The 25,105-nt window shown below is 39.1% G+C and overlaps 1 protein-coding gene across 2 annotated transcripts in view; it reads right to left on the bottom strand.

The window, feature by feature from the left end:
• Positions 1-25,105, bottom strand: part of COL11A1 (collagen type XI alpha 1 chain) — a 234,582-nt gene that overhangs the window by 45,339 nt on the left and 164,138 nt on the right. For both annotated transcript variants that reach the window (XM_074961235.1, XM_074961234.1), the window contains 7 exons: positions 24,857-24,964; positions 23,621-23,674; positions 16,278-16,331; positions 15,791-15,898; positions 10,965-11,018; positions 10,316-10,369; positions 10,169-10,222 (listed from right to left, as the gene is read on the bottom strand). In XM_074961235.1, the coding sequence (XP_074817336.1) occupies positions 10,169-10,222; positions 10,316-10,369; positions 10,965-11,018; positions 15,791-15,898; positions 16,278-16,331; positions 23,621-23,674; positions 24,857-24,964 (486 nt within the window). The remainder of the gene's footprint in view (positions 1-10,168; positions 10,223-10,315; positions 10,370-10,964; positions 11,019-15,790; positions 15,899-16,277; positions 16,332-23,620; positions 23,675-24,856; positions 24,965-25,105) is intronic.

The following is a 25,105-nucleotide window of genomic DNA, read 5'->3' as shown; positions in this document are numbered from 1 at the left end:
CACAGACTCGTTTTGACAGAACAATTCTCTAGGATTTCAAAAAACTGGTCGAGCTCATTATGTGGAATTTAAATTAAGAAGGAATGTGTCTTCACTGAGAAACCTAGCATGTACTTAAAGCTTGGGACTAGTAAAGCAGAAGACAAGTAATTAGAAGAAATAATAAAAAAAAAACCCTAGCAAAATAATGTGCTTGAAAGCATCTGTATATGAATGCCGAGAATATGGGAAATAAGAAGAAATGAAAATGATACCCAGTGATGCAGTGTGTGAATTCATGTTCTTGAATTAAACCTAGTGGGATAATTCTCACACGTGAATGTAAATGGGGGCTTAAAACCATACAGAAGATATAAGAAAGGGACGAAAAGGAGCAAGGGTGGTATTATGTCACAATTTTTACAAAATAACTGGGATATAATTTGATCATGAGGATATATTTAAGGTAAAAATATAAAGGGTGAAATCATTGCTTTATTGAAACCAGTGGCAAAATTCCCACTGACCTCAAGGAGGCCAGAATTATACCCAAGGATTTTTTTTTAATTATCTTTTTTTACAAGTAGCAACTACAGTCAGGGCCCTCAAGACCAGAAGACAATGAAAATGAGAAATATAGGGACAATTAAGATGTTCAGAAGTGAAGGATGCTGGATGAGAGGATTTTGGCTCCCCAGTCATCTGTGTGATGACAAATACAGATAAACATGGAAGAAAGGGGTTCCTATGTACACAAAGAACAACTTAACAGCTCTAGGAATAGAAGAAACTACCTTGGATATACTTCCTAACAGTGCAATTTTCAGTTAGGTACTGTGTACAGAGACATGACGTTATGGACCAACGTGGTAATAATCTCTCTAGACACGACGTCAGGTCTTTAATAAGAGTGAATCTAGACATTCATTTCTGGGTCCTCCGTACCAAAAATATGCCAACACATGGAAGGCAACTCAGAGAAGGAAAACCAAAAGTATTAATGAAATGGAGGAAACGAGGCGTAAGGAAAGATTAACTAGTTACAAGCTTGGTCAAACAATATTTATGTAGGGATATTATAGTCTTCTATGTGTTTGAAAGGTATAAATGTAAAGAAAGGAGAAAAAATATGGCGAGCGTGAAAAAAGGCTTAAACCAATAGTAATGGAATGAAGAATCTCTTAAGAAAAGTGATGGTAGTTCCATCACTTATTTTAATTTAAAATTGGACTGGGCAAAGCATTGGGAAGATAACTTGGAAATTATCTTGCTGACCGATCTCATTGTACACTGTGAAAACTGTGAGCAAGATGGTTTAGATCCTGCATTACACATCCTTTGAAGGTGATAGACAGTTGTCTTCTATCTTTTCAAAACAGAGGGGCAATTCAGAACACCTGATCAGCCTTCCTTAGCTGCTGAAGCAACAGCTCATGGTCAGTCTTGCTGAGATGTCCAGCATGACAAAAAGGTCCAAATAATCCTGATCTAAAAGCAGGAAGTGATTAATTATGACCTTTTCTGTTATGGTTTTACATCCAAAGGAAGGATAAGACCTAGATGGGAACCAACCTAGATTGTTGATGTCCAAGAGCATCTGGTATTGAACAGTCCATGCCTTCTCAACCACTCTTACTTTGTATATTATAGGAAACAGTCCTGAACTGACCTTTTTTTAACAGATCCCTGTCTCTAATTTCTATATTTGATTCAGTAAATAAAGCCATACTCTCATCTGTATGTCAGAGTTTTTCAGGTCTAGATGCTGGAAATAGCTAGTTACCCTGAATCACAGTATAACAAAAACTAAGGTCTATCGAAGCAGAAACTTATATGGCACTAACTTGTAATTATGTCCTTTTTAAAGTCTTCTTGCATCTACATTTTTTTTTGCCTAGATATACTACAGAAGAAAACCTGAGATTGTGTCTGAGTAAAACTAAGGCTAATGACCAAAAATAGGATGTTTACGGTCACTACAAGTATTTGTGTAGTAAGAAATGACCCACTGCAAGGATGGCAGAATCTGACCCTCTAGAACATGGTGCTGATTAACTAAATGACCAAATGAACCTCACTTTTGTCATTAGCAGTAGTATTACTGATACCCACTTTTAGGGATTGTTCCGCAGTTTACGTAGGCAAATAACATTTTTGTATGCAGCATGATACAAAAACACAAGCTGCAATGTACAAAGTATGAAATCTGATTGAAGTATTATTCTCAAGGTGAACTGGTAAAATAAATAGTAATTACTAAAGGTATTTGAGAAAAATATTACTAGCAAGAAATTTCAATATTAACTAAGCTATACTTTACCTGTATGACTTTTGGATACATAATGGTCAGCTACATAATGATTGAATACCTCTGTCCTTCTCTTGATAGCCAACAAAAAGGTAATTAGCATATTGTAATGGTTGGGGGTATGATCTACCTTTACTGGAGAAGAAGCAACTCTGAAACCCAATCTATAAATACCTATTAAATTCAATATGTAAATGTGATATTTGCCCAACCAACATAAACCTGCAACCAGACACATCCTTTTTAAATTAGTGCCAGAAAATCCTAGCGTTATATCTACTAATACTTAAGGGGACCACCATAGATTTTGTCTACCCAAAATATTTAATTTTTCTTTTAAAAAAAAGGGGTTTTCCCTTGCAGTCCCTGTTGTTCTCTATATCCACTGATATGAATAAATTTAAAGTCTTATGATTAGATTTCTCCCTCTCCCGCATATCTACAATCTTGAACATTCAAACATGTTTTTGGTTCTCATCCCAGAGAGACAAATCCTGCAGCCTTTAATGTAGGCCAAACTGCCACTGAAGACAGCCTTAGGGAATCATGTCACATGCTTTGGAGATTAAGTGGAATATAGAATCATGCAACCATGCAGAAGGGCATGTTGCTTTGTATCTTTTTTAGCAATTACTAATAAAACACACTAGAGATGCAAGAATGCTGACATTATCAGAAGGTGGGGAGAGACATAGACCAAATACATATCACTAACAAAAGGGAAAGCAGTGAAACACTGACAACTCCAGACTCAACAAAAGCAGTAACATGCAATGTCTAAAGCCCAAGTCTAGTGCTTTTATCTGGCTAGAATAGTTACCCCATAATCCACTGATCTCAGAAAACAAAGAAGGGACACAAAGTAGGACACATTTTCCATCCTCACTAGTCTCATGGTACATCACTGCAGTACTCCACCTGCTCCCTGAATACTGGCAAGTGATTTATTTCATGGGCAGATAAAAAAAATGATGAAGCATCTGCAGATTCTATTAAGATGATAGCTTGGACACACTGATAAGAAGCAGTGATTCCTTTTGACATGACCCAAATATGACAGAAGGATTGTTTGAAGGAAACTCATTTTAATGAGAGAGAAAAAAAGAGATGCGTATCCTAAGTTTTATGGGGGAAGTCAACAATATTGAAATGCATCATAAGAAAGATCTTTTTGTTGGCACAGAGAAATGAAAAGCTTGCAAGGTATTGTAAGATGAATTGCGGGTCTTGGGGATTTTTTTTTTTACTATTATTATTATCATCTTTACAAATGATCCAAGGTAAGCAGGGGCAGCTTCCTTGCCTTCTGTCAGGGAATAATACCTGGGGCTCAGAAAAATAGAGTTGCATCCTTCCTGAGAGTGATTAAGAAATGGCCCATAACACATACAGATTATTTTGATTGACCTGCAATTGCAGCTAGTGTCTTGGAATGTATGGTTGTGATGGATTTCCCCTAGAGGTATGAGAGCTGTGTATTGTACTAAAAGAATATGCATGGTGAATATGAATATTCATGGTGATGAAAGGCAACAAAATTTAAGTATGGTTTCTTAAGTGCTTGAGTTCAGCTGTGATGAGAGAAGGACAAGGGTAGAAAGGAACCTGTGTATTAAGCTATCTACTGGATGAGGGAAGAAAAAGGAGGTAAGACAGAATATACGTTATCTTCTGAAAGACTATCAATGTCCTTTGCTTGCCTTCCTCCCTCTTTAGGACCCATCAACCAAAATTTTATATACACATTGTTACAAATAAATCAGTTCTTCCACAGTGTTTTGGGGAAATAAAATATTCAAGAACGATCATACATAATTTCTCAACAAATCAATTATAACTGTCCGAGACATGGTCTTATTTCTGCTTTTTCATCTTTCTATGAGTATATCCATTATATTATTTATGAATATATATATTATATTATTTTGGACAAAAGTCCCTAGAATTCTGTGTATACCTGTTCCACATTCACCTTGGCAAAATGAAGGGTGAGCATAATATAGCTCAGCACAGAGACTCAGCATGGAGGCAGGAGATGGAAGTCTACATTATTAACCATAAAATCTTGAAGTGCTAATGCTACATACAGGGCTAGATCTTCAGCTAGTGTAAATCAGCATCACACCTTTGACTTCAATGGAGCCCAGTCTATTTACTTCAGTAAAGGATATGGCTCTCTGATGCTTGAGGACCAATTTAGCTGACCTCACAGATATAATTAACACAGATACATCGTATAATATCTGATATTTTAACATTTCAGATATTAGGGAAAATCGTGTGCTAAGCTACACTGGCATAAAATGCAAGAAACACCAGTGAAGCCAATAGAATTACTCTGGAGTTTATGCTGATGTAACTAAGGGTATGTCTAGACTGCAATGTAAGCACTTTTAATGGGACTCAAGTCAGCTGACCCATGTTAAGAGAACCCTGGGCTCAAGCATTTACATTGTATTTTAACCCTATATTAATGTTTTTCTAACCTGTGGTCAAACCTATCCTTCTGGCATCCGCACTGCAGTGTGCACACCCAAGTCAAAATAACCATATCTACGAATCCCTACCCTCTCACTCCCGGAAATGTGGCTGCTCTAACCCTAGGGTTGTGGTGCCCTATGAGAAAACTTTACTGCCCACCCTGCATGTTACCAGGAAGCAGCTCACTCTCCAAAAGGCTTGATCAGTTCACTCTCCATTGCAGACCCAGGGGCTCTCTGATAGTGTGCTTGCAGATTGGTGATTAGAAAAGAATGGGCTAACGCTGACCTGAGCTGCTGCCAGGGGGTGGCTTCCATTTTCAGTAGAGTGGACTGTAGATTGTTGGGTTAGAGAGGACTAAGGAAGTTGTCCCATTGAATTGTGGGATACTTCTGGCTAACTCCTGGACCCAAATCAACTGTGTTTAAAGTACAAAGCAATTGGGCTTGGACCCTGTGGCGTTTAGATGTTGCTTGTAATTATTAGAATTGGGAGCACTGGCTGTTGGGAGTCTGAAAGGACAGGAAACAGGAAGGATGGGGGAGGAGTTGAAGAGGCTGAGGGAGAGCTACTGAGGGTGCAGCAGCAGCTTGGAAAAGAGGTTTCCACTTTAAAAAATAAAGTCCTGTAGAAGTTTGTTAGTACCTTGCCTGGCTACTACAACATTTTGGCGATGAGGTGGGAGCTTCTGCCTCTGAACCCACCTGCACTCTTTTACAAAGCCGAGGTGAGCCTCCAATTGCTTTTACCCTGGATGCATATGCTTGAGATGCATATGCCTGAGATGCTGGATGCATATGCTTGAGATGCATATGCTTGCAATCAGTGCTACAGAGATTTCTGAAGTAAGAAAGCGTGCTCTGCTAATCCACTGCCTTGGAGCAGAAGGGCAGCATATATTTTACATTTTTCCCCTTGCAGACAATAAATATGAGACTGCACTCACTGCATTAAAGAACTTTTTTGTACCAAAAGTGAATGTAGTAGCTAATCGCTACAGATTTCACCAGCGTGAGCAGAAACCAGGGGAGACTATAATGCAGTATACTGCTTCCCTGAGGAGTCTGATTGTAACTTGTGACTTTGGGAATATGGCAGATGAGATGATTAGAGACCAGCTCATTGAGAAAACAACCATGCTTCATGTAAGAGAACGTTTACTTCTAGAACCACAATTTACACTAGAAAAAGCAATAACCATTGCTAACCAGAGTGAGTCAGCTACAGCTGAAGCCAAAATAATGAGCATGGATACAGGAGGCATAGTCCAGGCTATGACACCTTTGCGGAAAAGTTCACTATTGCTGCAGACAAACAATTACAAGAGGAAAACTAATGAAAAACCACCAAATCAGCAAATTCAAAATACAGTAAAAGCATGCTTTCGCTGTGGATCCTCACAACAGCTTGTAAGCTACACAGGATGACTGGCAAAAGTAGCTCAGTGCAATCATTGCAAAAAGATTGGGCATTTTGCTAAAGTATGTCGCAGCAACCAGTTCAAACAACAGGTGCATGCAGTTACAATCCCAGATGTTACTGTGCTGAACGTGGACAAAATCACTACTGCACATATTCCAGAACAAATAAAGTACACTGTAAACGTTTCTGCCATACCCTCAGGCAAATCACACTCTATTCAGATAAGCTCAGCAGTATCTATACTACCTGATTCCATCTATTTGCATTACTTTAAAGATGTGCCTCTTACTGAACCCAAGCTTCACTTGGTGTGCTATTTGAAAAAAATATATTCCAGTACATGGCTGCCTGCCAGCAATAGTTACTTTTGGTGATTGCTGTGTAACTGCAGAGTTCTACATTGTTCACAAAGGCACTTCTATCCTTGGCAGAGATTTATTGGCTGATTTAAATCTCAGGGTAGTTAATGGACGAATTGATCTTCCTCAGAAAAGCACTCTTGCGGTACTCACACCAGTTTCGGCTGGGACCCAATACCAGGTTGAGGAGAAACTAGGCTGTGCTTATGGGTTTCTGCATAAAGTTAAAATGCAGAATAATGTGATGCCTGTACTACAGAAATTACAGCACTTACCATTTTCAGTCAGGGAATCTGTTTCAGAGGAACTGAGAAACTTGTTCAAGAGGACATTATTGAAGAGATTAACTCCTTGGAATGGGTTTCACCTATAGTAGTGATGCAGAAGAAGGATGGAGGCATTCGCCTTTGTGTGGACTTAAGGGAGCCAAATAAAGCTATTGTGATTGACAGCCATCCTCTTCCTCACATAGAAGAAGTATTTGCAGAACTCCGTGGAGAAAAGATGTTTTCTACTCTTGATTTGCAGAGCGCATACCAGCAGGTTATGTTGCATGAAGATAGCAGAGACTTCACAGCGTTTATTACACAAGAGGGACTATTCCGTTTTAAACGTGTTCCACACGGTCTCGCATCAGCCCCAAGTGCCTTCCAAAAAATTATGTCATTGATTTTGAAGAATCAACATGGAGTTAAGTGCTATTTGGATGATATTATCGTGTTTGGAAATACTTCTGAGGAGCATGACAATAATCTGCAGTCTGTACTAAACTGCATCAGCACAGCAGGCCTCAAGCTCAATAGGTCCAAATGCAAATTTAGATAAACTGAACTCTCCTTTCTGGGGCATACAATTTCGTAGGCTGGACTAAAACCTGATCCGGCTCATATCCTGGCAATTTCAAATGTTCCTCCTCCAACAGATTTGAAAACCTTACGTTCCTTCTTTAGTCTTACCTCCTGGTATGCAAAATTCATTCCCAATTATGCTTCTGTCAGTGAACCATTATGAGAATTACTATGGGGAAGTTCAACCTTAGTGTGGACAACAGATGCACAAGCTAGTTTCGAAACAGTGAAAGACTTGATTCTACATAGTCCAGTACTTGGACTATTCACTCCTGCATTGCCACAATTGTAACTACTGATGCTTCTGATTATAGACTTGGGGCTGTCCTCACACAACTTCATGAGGACAACACAGAGAGGACTGTTGCATTTGCTTCAAGGACACTAAGTAATGCTGAGAGAAAATATTCTACAGTCGAAAAAGAAGCACTTGCTTGTGTCTGAGCTACTGAAAAATGGAGAAGTTACCAGAGGGGCCGCACGTTCAAGTTGCGCACAGACCACAGCCCTTTGATGACGTTGCTCACCACGAAAGGACTGGGAAGAGCAGGATATCGTATTGCTAGATGGTCTGCAAGACTACTCTCTTTCAATTATGAACTGGAATATAAGCCTGGAAACCAAAGTGTGGTAGCTGATTGCCTTTCTCACTTGCCTTTGCTTTCACCAGATGGTCCACCGGAGGATGAGGATGTAGTAGTTGCACTTATTACAAGCACTCTTACTGCAGTTACAAGAGAACAATTTCAAGCTGCCTGTTCAGCGTGTCCAATTCAACAAAAACTACGGGAATTTCTGACAAAGAGATGGCCCAGTCTCCTAAAAACCTTGACCCAGTTTTGCTGCCTTATTTTAGAGTTTGGGATGAACTTTCTTTGCTCGATGGCTGTGTGCTACGAGGTACACACTGGCTACTTGTGCCAGAAGAATTACAGTCAAAACTCATACACCTGGCACACGATACTCATCAAGGAATTGTCACAATCAAACAACGACTACGGGATCTGTATTGGTGGCCAGGGATGGACTCTCAAACTGAAGCACTCATAAAAGCCTGTGTCACCTGCCAAATACATGATAAGACAGCAGTGACATGTACCCCGCCATTACAGCCTGTTCCTCTTCCTGAATCTGCAAGAGAAAAAGTGGTGACTGACATTGTAGGACCCTTTGATACTGCTCCAATTGACTGTCGTTATGCCATCACCTTAATAGATTATTTCAGTAAATGGCCTGAGGTAGCGTTTACATCGCAAATCTCTTCTGCTATGGTAATTAAGTTCCTCTCTTCAGTTTTTAGCAAGAAAGGTAACCCCAAAGAACTGGTTTCAGATAATGGTAGTCAATTTACTTCTCTGGAGTTTGAAAGTTTTCTAGCAGAGCGGAACATTTTACACAGAAGGTCATCCCTATACTACCCTCAAGCCAATGGGGAAATCGAACGGTTTAACAGAAGTTTGACAGAGAATTTGCAAATGGCTAAACTGGAAGGGCGATTGTGGATAACCTTCACTACTGATTTCTTGCAAGCATACCGGGCTACATGACATGCCACAACGCAAAGCTCACCCGCAGAGTTACCAAGGATGATGTGCGGAAAAACAGTTGAACAGAACCAAGCAAAGTATAAGGCTTTCACAGACAAGTGGCGGGCTGCTAAGGAACCAAAGTTTCAGGAATTACACAAAGGGGACCATAAATTCACAGCTCCTCTTAAAATCATAGAGATAAAGGGACCTTACACCTATCGACTTTCTGATGGGCGTGTATGGAATGCTTCTTATCTTGCACCTGCCTATGCACCAAGAGGAGATTATGCCAACACCTAGTCTGCATTGGATGACTTCACCGTAGTATCAACACAACAAGACATTGCACTGGAACTGGGGCTTGAAAGACGGCCTGTCAGACCCAGACGACCACCTGTCTGGACTAGAGACTATGTAATGTAGTATCTATAGTGTTTTTAGTGTAATATTTCTGTCAACAGTGTAGTGCCTTGTTTCCTATTTGTTCCTGTGGTTAGAACAACCATGTTTATTGTAATTGGGAGAGTTTCTTAAGAGAGGAGGGAATGTGGTGTTTAGATGTTGCTTGTAATTATTAGAACTGGGAGCACTGGCTGTTGGGAGTCTGAAAGGACAGGAAACAGGAAGGAGTGGGGAGGAGTTGAAGAGGCTGAGGGACAGCTACTGAGGGTGCAGCAGCAGCTTGGAAAAGAGGTTTCCACTTAAAAAACTAAAGTCCTGTTGAAGTTTGTTAGTTCCTTGCCTGGCTACTACAACAACAGACCCTGGGTCCCATTTTAACTTGAACTCAGACCCTCCAGACCTGCAGGGTCCTGGGACTCTGGGTCTGAGCCCTGGGTTAGCGCAATTGCAGTGTAGCTGCAAAGGGGGTTAGGTCTGAGGCTGGGCTGAAGCATAGGCTTATGTTGCAGTGTGGACATATCTAAGAGCATAACTTGGCCCACCAATCTTGTCCTTGGTTACTAATCTTTTTTCTATGAGCTATTTCTCTTCCGCTCAAGTTCATATCCATGACTGTTGAACACTTTTGTGCTGTACAAAAACTGAAAAGGATGATTTCAGGTCATAATAATGCACACGTCATGTATTAGTTAAGCATCTACATGGCTGTTAATAATTACCAAGGAAATTAATGGTATTTGTGATTTCTAATATTCCCAGAAAGAACAGGGGGAAAATGTATGTCCTCCTCCTTATCTCAGAGATGTCTCTTTTATGTGTCAATATTACCAGCTTTCCTACCTTGTCACCAACACCTCCAACAGAGCCAATAGAGCCTGGGGGACCTTGAGGACCCTGCAATCATAAATGGATGTAAGTTAGCTAACTATACTACTTATTATTGTTTTTCAAAGGAATGCAATGAACATTACAGAATGTGTTTCTTACATCTGCTCCATTAGGACCCTGGGGACCTCTTGGACCTGGAGGACCAGGCGGACCCTGAATCAGAGAGAAAATATGATATGTGAACTGCAGTATTTACAGTCATAAATATAAGCACAGATTTTTTGTCAATTAGCAACAATATATTCTGCATGCAGAGAGCATTTCATCTTCAGAGTGTTGTGCAAAGAGTAAGGGCTAGATTGTGGTTTCCCATTGCATGAGTCCACATGGTGATGAGGGCACAAGGAGCCCCTTGTGTTCCTACACAGGGACAGACACAATTATAGTTTCTGTGGGTTGCTGTTATCTCTCAGTGCCTCAGAGCTCCTGCTCCAGGGATGCAACACCAGTCTCCCATGCTGGTGTCTCTCTCTCTCTCTCTCTGACAGGCATAAACTGGGCTGCTCTAATTAATCCTCATAGGTCCCTGTAAGTCAGGTAAATAAGCATTAAACCCCTCCTTTTTAAAGATTGGAAACAGAAGTGAAGTGACTTGCCCAGGGTCACAGCGAGAGCAGGTGACAGTCACAGGACTCTCTGTCCCATGCTGTAGACCATAAATGGAATATCAAATTGCAAGCTATAAAGCAAATCAAAAAACAGAATGTTGTCTAGCACTTACAGTGACCAACAGGGAAAAAAACCTTACCATTGGACCAACATCACCGTTCTCACCCTTTTCACCCGGAGGGCCAGGCAGACCCTGATAATAAGAAAGAGAAAAGAAAATACTGCTAGTAAACTACTTAGAAGAAATAATGTAAATCACAGCTACCCGTTAAGAAAATCATAAGATAAAATTTGAGGACAAAAGCTATCTGAATTAAACAGAAAAAAATAATTTAAAAACTAGTTTCATATTATGGCAACAAAGATTAGGGCATCCTTGAATATTTATAAGTATAACTGATGAGGAAAAAACTTTATGAAAAAAGAAACAAATTAAAGAGCTAATATGACTGGTTTAAAAAAGACTGTTATGATTCTTTTTGGACACTGATTAATTTGATTGCATACTATATATATTCCCATACAAAAACTTGATTAATTTAGATGTAAGGTTGCTCAAGTGTATGCTCGTGGAAGGAAATTGTGGGTCACGAGAACATACACCCAATACAATACCAATCCCCAAGCGTATTGCACTATACTCAGCCACACCTACACAAAGAGTCAGCACCTCAGCTGTGTAAATCTATGTAGCTCCAGTGAAGCGAATAGAGTTACGCTAACTTACACCAAGTTAGGATCTTGCTCTCGATTTCAATTAAACAGTACTGTCAACCTTCAGCACATATCAAAGAACTGATAATCAAGTCACAGTACATAACCTTTACTCCAGTTTTACTGTAATGCTATATTATTTAATAACTTTAAAGTATAACCTTAGGTGCCAGTATGGCAACTCCTGACTGACCTCAAAACATCCCCTCTATTGAGGGCCCAAAGGCTCAGGGCCTGAAGCTAGAACACTTGCACCAGAAAGGAGTTCCCTTCTAACAGGGAGTTCCCTGTTGGCTAGCCATGGCCAGTTTTTGGCCCCTCTACTGGAGTGGCATAATGGGCATGGATCAGATTATAAAATCTGGATGAAAGGATACAAAACTGAGCACATTCTCAAAAACACAAACAAAGATTATTCTGGTACTAACAGCTACTTTTATTACAGTGGTGGATATCATGTTGACAGTAAAACTCTACAGTATGGAATTCATAAAAAACCTGACTGAATTCAGATGTATAATGCATCTCCTTTTTAAAAAAAAGATTTATATCAGTACAGTCTGTTAGTGAGTAAAATGTGCTGAGCTTTAAGAAAATACATGCTTCTTTTCAATATAGTTGTTGGTACAATATATCTGTTGCAGTTGCTTATTTATTATTATTTAATGAGCATGAAAGAGGCAACTTTAACTCGTCCTGTGATACATTTGGTTTCTATATTTCAATCCCTTTTTATTTTGAAAATTAAAAGACTGTGATGCATTAAAATGGAAAGCTATAAGTGACAGTAATCTGTTGACTAAAATGAATCCGCTGATTACAGGCATGCTGAATAGTAGCATCAATGAATATTTGTCTCGTTACTAGCTTATGATCCAGGTTATAATGATACATGTTTTAATTATTTACCAACATACCAAATGTATGTTGATAATTGGATGTACAGTAATAAATTCTCATATTATATTTTGCTACAGTATATCTGTACTCTAAAAACAAACACTTGATTGTACAGAACAAAACATCTGTCCCCATTATTGAATATGCAATTCACTATGTGGTTGCATTATAATGTCCCTGAAGTGTGTGTTATAGTGTAATTAATCAGAATTAATGTTCCACCATGGCTTTCAAAAATACACTATAATAAAATAATGAGCCATTATCACTTCAAAACCTCACTATATTCTGGCCAAATTATGAAATAATACCTTTCAGAATACAATGGTAAATAATTTCAAGCAATTGTGCAGTTACAGAATAGGTGAATAGAGTGATCCTGAACAATAACATGCATACTCATTGATATTGCAATAAATTCAGAAGGCATTAGAAAATAGTAGGTTCTTTTTCAATATAAAAAATGCAGCCTAAGGGAGATATGGCATTTACAATCCCATTTTTTTTAAAGTAAGTTTGAAGAATTTTAAACAGAGATTTTTTTCTTTTACTTGCAGGCTTATTCTCTACAAACAAGGGCCATCTCCTGTCATTTCTGATGGATACTCTCTAAAGGGAAATTTGAGTCATTTTGAGTATTCAATAACCAATGTGTTCAGCTACTAAATATTCTCCATTTTACTAAATGGGAAAGATTTGGCTTTAAACAATGATGTTATGTCAGTTTCCCACACATGTCTTCCAAAAGGGTTGTTTGTTCATTTATTTATTTTTGGAAGATGTAGGAGTTATCTTTATTGCATGTATGATTTTCAAGAAACTAAAAGCAGCGAGCAGGTTATGATTACCATCTAGGTGTCTGGATATCCTCTAATTTCCCTCATGGCTTTACCTCGGATAACTTTGTAATATTTAAGCAAATAATATTTGGATTGACGACAATAACTTCAGTGGTTTAGTATCCCCCTAGTTCATTTGTTATGTGAAGGGATATATAACATTTCCCTATTCACTTTCTCCATTCCATTCATGATTTTATAGATATCCATCATATCTCCCCTTAGTCGTCTCTTTTCGAAACCGTACACTCCCAGTCTTTTTAACCTTTCCTCATACAGAAGCTATTCCATGCCCCAAATCATTTCTTTTGCCCTTTTCTGCACCTTTTCCAATTCAAATATATCTTTTTTGAGATTGGGCATCTAGAACTACATGCAGTATTCAAGGTACACTACGGATTTGTATAGTGGCCTTATGATATTTATGGTCTTATATTCTATCCCTTTCCTAATGGCTCCTAACATTTTGTCAGCCTTTTTGACTGCTGCTGCACACTAAGCAAATGTTTTCAGGGAACTATGCATGATGATTCCAAGGGCCCAGTCTTAGAGATGCATAGGGTAAAATGCTGACACCAAGGAAGTCAATGGAAAAACTCCTATTAACTTCCATTTTTGCTGTGAGGAATCCTACCAGTTACTGATGACAGTAAACACTCCGCATAGCATTTGCTCTTTCATACCCCTTTCTGGCAAAGTAAAACTATCTTAGACTCTGAGATGATTCAGATACGTAATACATATTTTTAACATTTGCCTTTCCTTTCCATTCTTTCTGCAAGAGACATTTCTATTTTTAAAAGTATTATAATTTAAATTTAAACAACACAGTGGAAATTCATATAAAGACTACATTAAAAAGTTTAAGACAGACCTTTTCCTGTGTGAATGAAAATGATTTTTAAGATTTAATGCCCACTATAAGCAGCACCAGTAGAATTTAATTTCAGCTGGGGAAATTTGATTATCATGAAATACTATAAACAAAAAAGATAAAGTTGTTACTCTCCATGGGTTCACTGTTACTATGAGAACCACATTAGTGAATAAAAAGAGCTCTTGATTTCTCAGTGGTACTTCATTACCATTAGCATATGTGTGATCTTGGTCCATGGACCAGCACACTCAGAGGAAAATGAGATTTGGGCAAATATAATTCTTCTATAGAACTCATTTATTGGTTTAAGTCTCAACCTAATTGATTTCTTACTTTTATGTATTATTTCACTAAATTAAAATATATGAAAGTAAAGTATATTGATCCTTTCTAATACACTCTTAATTTAAACAATATTTTAAATCTGGAAATACCTAAAAAGGGTAAGGTTATTTCATTGTCTTTTAAAATACTAATATCTGTAAATAAATCATAATATAATCAACGCATCATGTTTTTTTAACTGAGCCTCTGATTCAGAAATGTTAAAAATATCAACAAATGCCTTTCAAAAGTAGAAACAGTTTTATGTGAAGTCATACATGGGAAGTTCCACCAAATCTTGTACTGTAGGTTTACATCCCATGCTGCCTGGCAACACACTCGAAATTAGCACAATGTTGTCCAAGCAGCATTGCATAGTAAGATTTTGGAAATGGTTGGTTAAACAGGTTCTGGGGTTAGTGAAATAGCACCTGAAACTTGGCAGATAGGAAAAGTGTTGTGCTATTAAATAAATTCCCAGACCTACTGTATAGTTGCCGTATAAAAAAGTGTAAAATAGCTTAATAAACAGTCAAAAGTTCAAACCACTGCACCCTCTAATATTTGTGAATTGGAAAAGAGTACAAAAATCTTAAATATTTTGTTCTTTATTCTCTATTCCACTATACTTAAGAAATTAAAAATTAAATTTTAAAAAGCAAGATTTTTAATTTGTAATGATATGCCTGAAATAGTGACATGCTGTACATTTTATTGAGCATAGTGTCTGTGCCTGTCCTTTATGTTTGCTGACTACCCTATGGAATGACTGCATTTTGAGAGGCAGAGATTGCGACGCCAAACCATGCCAAAAGTTATCAACAAAGGCAGCAATGTATACCCAGAATGAAGTTTTTCTATTCTTTTCTGACTTAAGCGATGTCTCTGTTTGTATCAACAAGGAATAGAACATGTTACCACTGTTTCCAATGAAACAACACTGAACAAATTACCATAGGATCTGGTAAATTCTCCATCAATTTGAGTCTCTATATCAAAAGTGGATGTCTTTTTAAAAGATATGCTTTTGTTCATGCACAAATTATTTGGCTAGATGCATGAATTATTGGGTGAAATTCTATAGCCTGTGTTATGCAGGAGTTCGGACGTAGATGATCATAATGGTCCCTTCAGGCCTTAAGATCAGTGTATCCATCTATAAAATCTATGAACATGGAGTCTCCTTATCATGTATTATTAATTGTCGGTGTGATGTATTTAATGAAAGGCAATTCTTTCTTGTTCACACAAGTGACAATGTGGAGATAATGGTCCCTATTGCTGAAGGGGAAAAATAATACATTATCTTACCTGAAGACCAATGGGGCCTGGAGGACCAGGGAATCCTCGTGGACCTTCATCACCTTTCTGCCCAAACATTCCTTGCTGACCTCTTGGGCCTGGCTCTCCATCACCTCCCTGACAGACAGGAAGAGAGGACACGAGCAAAAAGCATAAAGATGCCAAGCTTGATTAAGAAGTTCCGCTAAAATCAGTGGAGTTGTTTCTAAATATATGTGGTATCGAGTTGATTTTGCTATTGTTTGTTATATACATAGTAAAAAAAAAAAATGGTCCAAATGATTGGTCCAATTCACCATGTGCATTATTCCAGTGTTAAAGAGTAAGGTGTAAATCCTTTGGATTGTGAGTGTGGGGACACATTGTTACATATATGTTGTGATGTCAAATCTTTTCTATGTCAAGCAGCACAAATTAGCACATTATCGAGTTTTGTAGACCTAATGAGAATCTGAAAAGGCCTGGGTTTGCTATGCATAAAAGCTGCATTACTTACAGCTATACCAGGGGCACCAACAGGACCTTGAAGACCTGGTGGACCCGGAGGACCCTGCATAAAAAGAAAAAGACAGCAGTTTTGGCATCTGGAATAAGATGAACAGTAGATAGAGAGAGAAGAGTATTTGCATGATCAAGATCTATTAAGCATTTCTATATTCCTCCAGAGAGAATGTAATATTACTCAAAAGTCTTTTACATTCAGTGCAGTCAGGCATTATTTGTTTAGATCTCAAAGACTCAGACTTGCCTGGCTACAATAAATTTTAAACTGACATTTACTGAAAGCACTTACATTCATAATGTTTCAGGATATTTAAAAATGGATTTCCATTCAAACATGACTCTAAATGAATACTGGCTTTTCCAAAACTAAAAATATCAGACCTTTTAATGAGATTTGTACAGAGGAAAGTCAGCCCTTAAAGTGTGTTCTCACGCTCTGTCTTCAAACTGAATGCTTATTATTTGAATCACATTTTCCGTAAAGCTATATATGTTTTTGTGATTGCACAACACTTGCTGTCCTGTCCTTCCTGACTGAGAACTGAGCTTGTCTGAGCACTATGGGTCACATTCTTATTTACAGAAACACCCTTTTACACTGCCTTAAAGTGGATATAAATTACATTCTGTATTGCTAGAACAATTCAAAGGAGTCTTAATGTAAATGGGAATCTTGACACGTCATAAGACATTACATGTCATATGTACATATCATATCCATCTACATATATGTTATGGGCCTGATTGTGCATCTCTTACTCACACTGGTGAAACCTTACTCTTATGAGTATTCCCACTGAAGTCAATAGGACTACTCACATGAGTAAACTGTGTTACTGCGGGCCTCATGTGTGTAATCTTTACCTTGCATGCAAGATGCGTTTACTGATTGAGATGATTGATTTTCTGGAAAGTCCCAAAGGTGAAGATATGGCCAATGGGAAGGCAATAGGAGCTCCAATTTGTGTTGCAAGAAGAAGAGGCATTGCTCGATGCATGCCAAGCTATATTGCAGGGTAGTTTATTGAGTGGGGGAAGTGTGAAAGGCTAGTTCAAATCTTACTACACATTCACCAGGCTTACTACTGCTGATATTATGCAGTGTTGTTGCTGTGTCAGTCCAAGGATATTAAAGAGAAAAGGTGAGGGAGGTCATATCTTTTATAGGACTAACTTCTGTTGGTGAGAGAGAGAGAAGCTTTCAAGCTTACAAAGAGCTCTGCTGATATTGTGATGTCTGGTCACTTTAGTATTGTCTGCTAGATTTAATTGCATGAAACCAAGAAGACCTGGATTGTCTAAGAATTTATAGTAATGGCCTCTTAGCGCTTCCTGGTTGTACTAAGAAGAGCTCAGTCAGCAGCATCCCTTGAAGTGGTACAACACAGCTCCACTGGGCAGTGAGTGGATGGCTTAGCCAGTCGAGAGCAGCAATTCTGAACCCTTAGCAGGCAACAGGAAGAGGTTGGGAGGAGAGTGGGGTGAATTTTGGGGGGTTGAATAGTTTATTTGCTGAGCAATGCAGTTAGGTTGAACTGAAACTATTTGTGAATTTGCACTGTATTAGTTTTGGCTGGGAAAAAGTTTTTCAGGGCCAGCTTCAGAAAAATGAGTGTGTGTATATGTATCCCCCTTATAACCTTTAGCCTAGTGGTTAGGTAAGTTGTATGGGAGGTGGGACACCTAGGTCTGAAGCTGGAGCAGGGACTTGAACTCATACCTCCCCTTGTCACATGAATGCCCTAACCTGCAAGCTGTAAGATGGTTTGCTTTCAAGTTTTCCTATTGAAGCCCTTCCACTTTGTATAAATATTCATGAAGCTGAAGAAAGAATGAGAATGACTCTTTAGCCTTGTAATTAAGACACTCATCAGGATGCAGATGTAGGGATAGGAAAATGTGGATTCAAATCCTTCCTCTGAATCTGTCAGAGAGAAGATCAGAATCCATATCTCCTAACTCCCAGATTTGTGCCCTAATCACCAGGCTAAAGAGTCATTTGCTTGCTCTCGCTCTTTGGCCTAATGAATGTTTATATATTTATACAAAGTGGAAAAGCTTCAATCAGAGCACTTGCACACAGACTAGCCTATGGGCTGGTGGTGAGGATAATCACCTGCAATGGGAGAAATCTGAGTTCAATTCCCTGCCTCAGAGTGGGGACTCAAACCTGGGTCTACCACACCCTGGCAAGTGCCCGACCACAGCAAAAGATTTTAAAGAAGAACATACACTCCTTCATTTCACTGAAGCTGACCAGACTTTTCGAATTTGCTAAGAAATTCTGAGTATTTCCTGAACCAAATATTTGTTCTGATTTTTCAGTTTGCTGCTAGAACTGAAAAATCAATTATTTACCTGGCTCTAGCAGGGAGGCTCCTCACTTCCCTCTCTCGCCCTCACAATAGCACAGTCTAGAGAGGATTTGATCCTGCAAGCTCTCTGTGCATGGAACTCCCACTGAACTCAGTTTGTCAATGGATTGAAGGATCTGACTCTACATGCTGTTTTAACAACAAAAGCTGCACAATATTTTCTTTGTGAAAGTGAGAGCACATTGTACGGGGAGACTTTGGCAAACCAGTAAAGTGCCTGAACCACTATGGCTTATTGCTCCAAGCAGCCAAGTCAGCAGGCTGTAAATTAGCCAAGTCAGCAGGCTTAGCTTAACCAAGGCAGGAGGGGTGCCACAGAAAGGGCAACTTGACCCTGCATCCTTCCTGATAAGGATTGTGTTGAAGTTGCTGATACATGCATCTTAGAAGAGCAGGATGTGCCCCAGGAAGGTCTATTGGGGCCTCAAGGCCGCAAACTCTGGAAAAACCCCCATCTGGTTAATTGATAATCAGAAGGAGCCTCTTGCTTGCCCATTGGAACTGCTTGCTTAACAAGTTTTCTTTAAGGGACATGTCATTCTGTTACTAATGTATAAGTAAGGGGGGAAAGTTTGAGGTAGGGGGACTCTTCAGGACTGGACTCTCTCTCTCTCTCTCTGGATGCATCTTGTGTTTCCCAGCGGCAGACGGGCTGCTGCTGTGCCACTCAAGAGCCACGCTCAGCTTTGGTCATTATCAAGGGTGGGGGGTGTTTTACTAACCTCTTGTGGACGTGTGTATAAGTGCTTGAGACTAAGTAAAGTTTAGCTTTAAGTGAAAGCACTCTTGTGTTGTCCTGTTTGTGCCAGCCAGCTATCGGTCGGACCCCCTGATTTATTTCCTGACACCACCTCGCACAGAGTAAAAGTTACCAAGAGCTTTGGGTTGAAAGAACCCCGGGTAACAACATCAGATGGGCCCATCATGCAAAAGAAAAAACAATTGCAATACTATTGGATTGTGAAGGGAGACATATATCTGAGAGGTACATTGCTGGAATTTTTCCATCCCCCTCTTACAAAATACTTGCATTATAGTTAACATTTGAGTGCTGCAGTGGGCATTCTAGCAGAGGGCTGGTGTGATGGAGAGAACCATCACAGAAAATGTGGAAGCCCAGGAGGCTGGGTTTGTGATAGGGTTAAGTTGGTGATATGTATTCAAACTCTGTTGTTAATCAGGTGGAGGGAGTGGATTGGCAGAACCTGTCAGGAGTGGGGCTAAGGCAGTATAAAGCCTGCCCGATGAACAAGGTGTGCACTTTAAGCTGGGATTTTAGTCTAGGCAGAAATCTGCTCCAGTCCTTCCTTTGGCTGGGAGTTCTAATGTAGTTTAGGGCCTTGCCTGAGTTTAAAGAGCTTATTCTAGTCTAGAAATTTTAGAAAAGACTGCAGTTAGGTTTTCTACCCTTCACAGGAGAACTTGTAAAGGGGTATTTCTTAGCTGTTTGTTTGGGGGAGGGCTGTTGATAATTTAAAACATTTTACTTCCTTAAATTGCATTTTTTCCTCCATTTCCACCGCACTCCTGACTTTCCTCTTGTGCTCTTTTTTTCCTTCATAGTACTGATGAGTTTCTGACCCACTGTACAAATACCATGATGGCAGTGGCACTGGCAAACGTTTTCAGTCTCTTTCGTGACGTATCTTAACGTGATATTCCTGCACGTATTCCAAAAGACTGACTGGGATGCAGCTAATGGAAGGAATTTACATACATACAAATAGAAAATGTATCTAAATTTACTAGACTACATTGAAAATGTCAGCCACTGCTTCTGTGCTCTCAGGATGAATTCACCTCTCTGCAGACAATCAACACAAGGCCAATGGAGCTCTTAAATCTCACTTTGCCCTCCATATAGAGTTCATGTTTAGTTTCACCTATTAATCACCTTTAAAAGCTGCCCTCAAACAATTGTTCACACAAGGGCAGATTCTCTGTTCCATTACTCAAGTGGCACAAAAGGCTGATTGTAAACCCTAGCTGGGTGTTCTCCTGGCATGGAGAAATCTCCAGTGGGGGTGTAGCTAGCAGAGTCAGCTCCTGTACATTGCCTGCAATCTCCAGTGTCAGGGGTGTGTCCGGGGCAGGGAGGGATATACTGGAGAGCTGAGCAATGCACTATAGCTATCCCCAGCTGGCAGATAGTCCTTTGGCAACCATTATCACTATAGGTTTCTTGTTAAATATCAACTAGTCAACGCCCCTAGATGTCTAGATTCCTCTGAAGAGGCCAAAGGAAAAAAAATAAGCCTTAAACATTTTCACTTAGGACCCCCTGATCTTAATCGACCCAAGTTTCCCCACCTTACCTTTTATCAGGAGACAAACACTTGAACCGGAAGTCATCTGAGATGAGAGTTCAAGTGCTTGTCTCCTCCCCTGCAAGATCTTTGAGGGGAGGCCAGATGGCATATTCTGTCCCTCCCCTGCACACTCCTTCTGTCTTATGGGAGGGAAAGCAAGTTTCACAGAAACGCACATTCTGAAGTTAGTGGGCTGAATAGGTATAGCGGAGGGTAGAATCTGACTCAGTGTGCCTGAGTTCATTTGTGTGCTCCAACATGAAAGTTGTATCACACCTTTAAATAAAAACACTACAGCAGATGAACACTGAAACAATCCAGGATTTCAGTGTGAAATACTCCAGATATGTGCATATTCATGCAAGCCTCACACTTGAGTATTAAGCATGTGCAGGATACAATTTTCAAACACTTATTTTGCAATTACTTTATTTGTAAAGGAAGGCTCCTGAAACATATCAAAAGCTCTCGTACCTATTAAGGGTTATGGACTGAATGATCAGCCCTTTGCCCAGCTTGAGTAGCTGTGCTGAGATGGGGCAAAGCAGGAAGGGCAAAAGTTTTCACAGACACACTGAAGAAGCCATGTGTACCTTTAAGGGGGAGAACAGGAACATTTGTATGCTGCCACATACAGAGCCTGAACAGAACTGGATTCTGGGCTGCACAAAGATGTGAACGCCTCAAACCCCACCCTTTTCCATGCATGGAGAAGCACTATGCTTGTGTACCACAATGGCTCTCTCCAGCTACATAAATAGTAGCTGGATTTGTCCCTACATCGAGGGCAAGTTTACAACAATAATAATTAATAATAAAGCTGATTTACAGTTATCTGGGCACAAAGTACATGCCTGGATAATTTAACCCATTTTAAAAAGTTCTCATTTGAGATAAAATTCCATCTGGCCATTTTTTATATCAGACTCACCCAAAAGTTCATCTCTAGGTTGAGAATAAGCGCTAAAAAGAGGAATTTGTTCAGTAACTTTTCTAGGTATATTCCCTGGAAAACATGGACTGATAATAGAGGTGCTTTCTCAACCATATCTATGATATGTTCCCTGTGTTAACAGGCCATTGCAAATATTTTACTACAAAATTTATTATTTGATCTGACAAAACAGAATTGTGACAAGTATGCATTTGCTGCATGTGGAAATGCAGAACTAAGCCTTCGCATGAATAACTGCAGGAGGATGCTCTTATCTTTTTAAAAAAATGCCATTTCCAACACAAGTTTGCTCTCTATATTCTCCTATGAATATTATTAAATATGAAAATATTATTAAAAGTATTAATTAGCATATGCCTTGTATTGAACAAGATGCCATTTGATGTGAAGATATATAATCATACATTTGACAGTTGCTTAGAACACTCTACATTTATAGTGCTAGATGCATAATTAATAATAAAACATCTTTTTCATGATCGGGAAAAGTGACTGAATATTCTACTCTTGCCCTGAGTTCTACTTACTCTCACATTTTGAACTGGAATGTAATCAAGAATCTCTCTTCAGTGACTTCTCCCCCATTTTGTCTGAACTTGTTCAGAAAAAAATAATATAAGAGCAAACCCAAACACTGAAGAGAGACTTGAAAATGACTTGAGACTTGTTTGGGATTTGAAACAGTGACTGTAAAGCAATCAGAGGGATGGGAAGTACTGAAATACTGTGGGGAAGGTTGATCGTCAGATATTTCTGGCCTGACTGGAAAAAGGAAGTACTTGAACTCCTGTGAGAATATTCATGTGTTTTTAGACCCTGATCCAGGTCTACGGAAATTTATGGGATTCTTAAGATTGAATTCAGTGGGCCCTTAGGGTATGTTTACACTGCAGCTGCGAGCAAGCCTCCCAGCCCAGGTAGACAGGCTCACACTAGCGGAGCTCAAGCTAGCAATCTAAATATAGCTCTGGTGGAGACTCAGGCTAGTCTCCTGAGCTCTGAACCAAGTGGCTGTGAGGTCCTGAGAGGCTGAGCTGCAGTATCAATTCTGCTCTTTTTAATGTGCTTGCTTAAGCTTTGCTCGTGTAAGTCTGTTCAACCAGGCTGGGAGGCTCACTCCCATGCCCTTAGTGACTTGAAACATTTGAAAGTTTGCATAAAATATCTCGACTTCTGAGTACCTGTCTGAATTGAACCTCAGAGATCCATGAAGTTAGCTCATCAGTAGTAAAATACATTTCAAAAGCTTCATAAAGGATATGTCTTTAGAATAAAATACTGGACATATTTCCACACTGCCATTTCATGTTCACAGTCAATATGTATTGGATGCTAGCGCAGTAATGCATAATTGCGTATATGCTCTTTGATTCTTTCTACCCTCTGATACACGCATCTATCTCCTAATTATGCCCTAAGATAACTGGATGTAAGAGAATACTCACTATTTATGTAGAGTATTGTTAACATTATGTTAAAAATCTATGTAAAATATTTTAAAGGTGTAATTAAGTCTCATAATGTGATTGACAGTTTTCTGTGTTTCTATTGGTTGAAGTGTGTGAGTCTATGTGAGACATACAGCTGGGTCCTGCCAGCTCAGCAAATGGTTCATTAGATACAGGAGTACAGTAATTAATTCAAAGGCAATAAAAAAGTGAAGCCAATACACTGGATGAAGTAGTTAGATACTCACATTTTCTCCCTTGTCACCTTTACTGCCTTTCTGACCTGGTTCACCAATTTCACCCTGTAATTGAAAGCCAGAAGTTACGTTTCTTCTTTAGAATGGCCTACCTCCTAACTGCAGTCAATACCACTGTATCTTTAAATGTCACCTTTAACATGATTATGCTGCCTGTTTTATGCTGCAGTTTCAAGTGTGAAGGCCTAAGGGGAACAATTTTGCATGGATCAATCACATTAGTATGACAGATTAATCCAGGTATTGATTGGTATGCTGCAAAATGCAACATGACCTCGCTTTGAAGTATACTACAACTAAGTTATAAATAAAGGAAACTGTTTTTTCTCACATCAGTTTCAATATGAACTGATAATGAAAGTACCTTGATTTATAAACTAATCTAATTACACATGACTGAACAACTGCTTCTCATTGTTGTGCATGGTATTTCAAAACCTCAACATGACTCAAATTACCCAGTAACCATCTAAGAAAGTTTTATTTGGTTTAGCACAATAATAAAAGACAGTTTGTGTGATTTAACATAAGGACTCTCTGTGGGTTCATAGATTCCAAGGCCAGCAGGGACCATTGTGATCCTCTGTATAACACAGGCCATAGAACTTCCCCCAAATAATTCCTAGAGCATAAAAATGCCTAGTTACATAATAACACAAATAACACAGCCACGTACTATAAACGTAAACCTCAAAGTACTTCTATTTGTGTTACTGAAGTTAGTTAAAACTGTGACGGGCTTCAAAGAATAATACTAGACCAAATCTAAGCTGATTCCTGAGAGGTGCTGAGCGCCCTCAACTCTTCTTGGAGTCAGTGGGACCAGGAAGAATTAGTCTCTTTGTTTTTATGCTCTGAACACTTAATGCTGAGGCTCTATTCTACCATCAGTAAGATTAAATGACTATGCATTATTGGAAATGTTTTATCTTTCTCATTCACTGAGGCAAGTTTTTTAAATAGGTAAAAATATATGTTAACATCATACACCCTGATTTGTTTTGCTGCAGTTTCAACCTCACTTCTTCAGTGGTAGGAATCTTAAATTGTCTACAGTTGCTTGGACACAGATCCTGATCCCCTATGACTCCTGTCTCTTAGATGTCTGACTTTTTTTTAAAAAAAGAGTTGTTTAGCCACAGTGTCTAATGTGATGACAGCTACAGCAAGTCCATTTAGTGTATAAATCATCACACAGGAAGACAAATGCAAACAATAAGGACTGACCTTGTCACCATCTTCTCCGGGAGAGCCACCAGGACCAGCAGGACCTGGAAGACCTACAGGACCCTGTACTCCATCTCGTCCAGCTGGACCTTGAGGACCTTTTTCACCCTGAAGAAAGAAAAATCATCTGTATTTATCACAAGAGAATAATTAAGAATTTAGTACAATGAATTCATACTTCTTCAACCAATATGCAAATTGTTATATAGCAACATACAAAGATGTTTGACTGAAATCCCTTTCTTGTAC

The sequence above is a fragment of the Natator depressus genome, chromosome 8 (assembly GCF_965152275.1).
Source record: "Natator depressus isolate rNatDep1 chromosome 8, rNatDep2.hap1, whole genome shotgun sequence".
NCBI classification, from domain to species: Eukaryota; Metazoa; Chordata; order Testudines; family Cheloniidae; genus Natator; species Natator depressus.
Note: the sequence above shows the minus strand (reverse complement) of the source record. Positions and strands in the feature narration are given on the sequence as shown.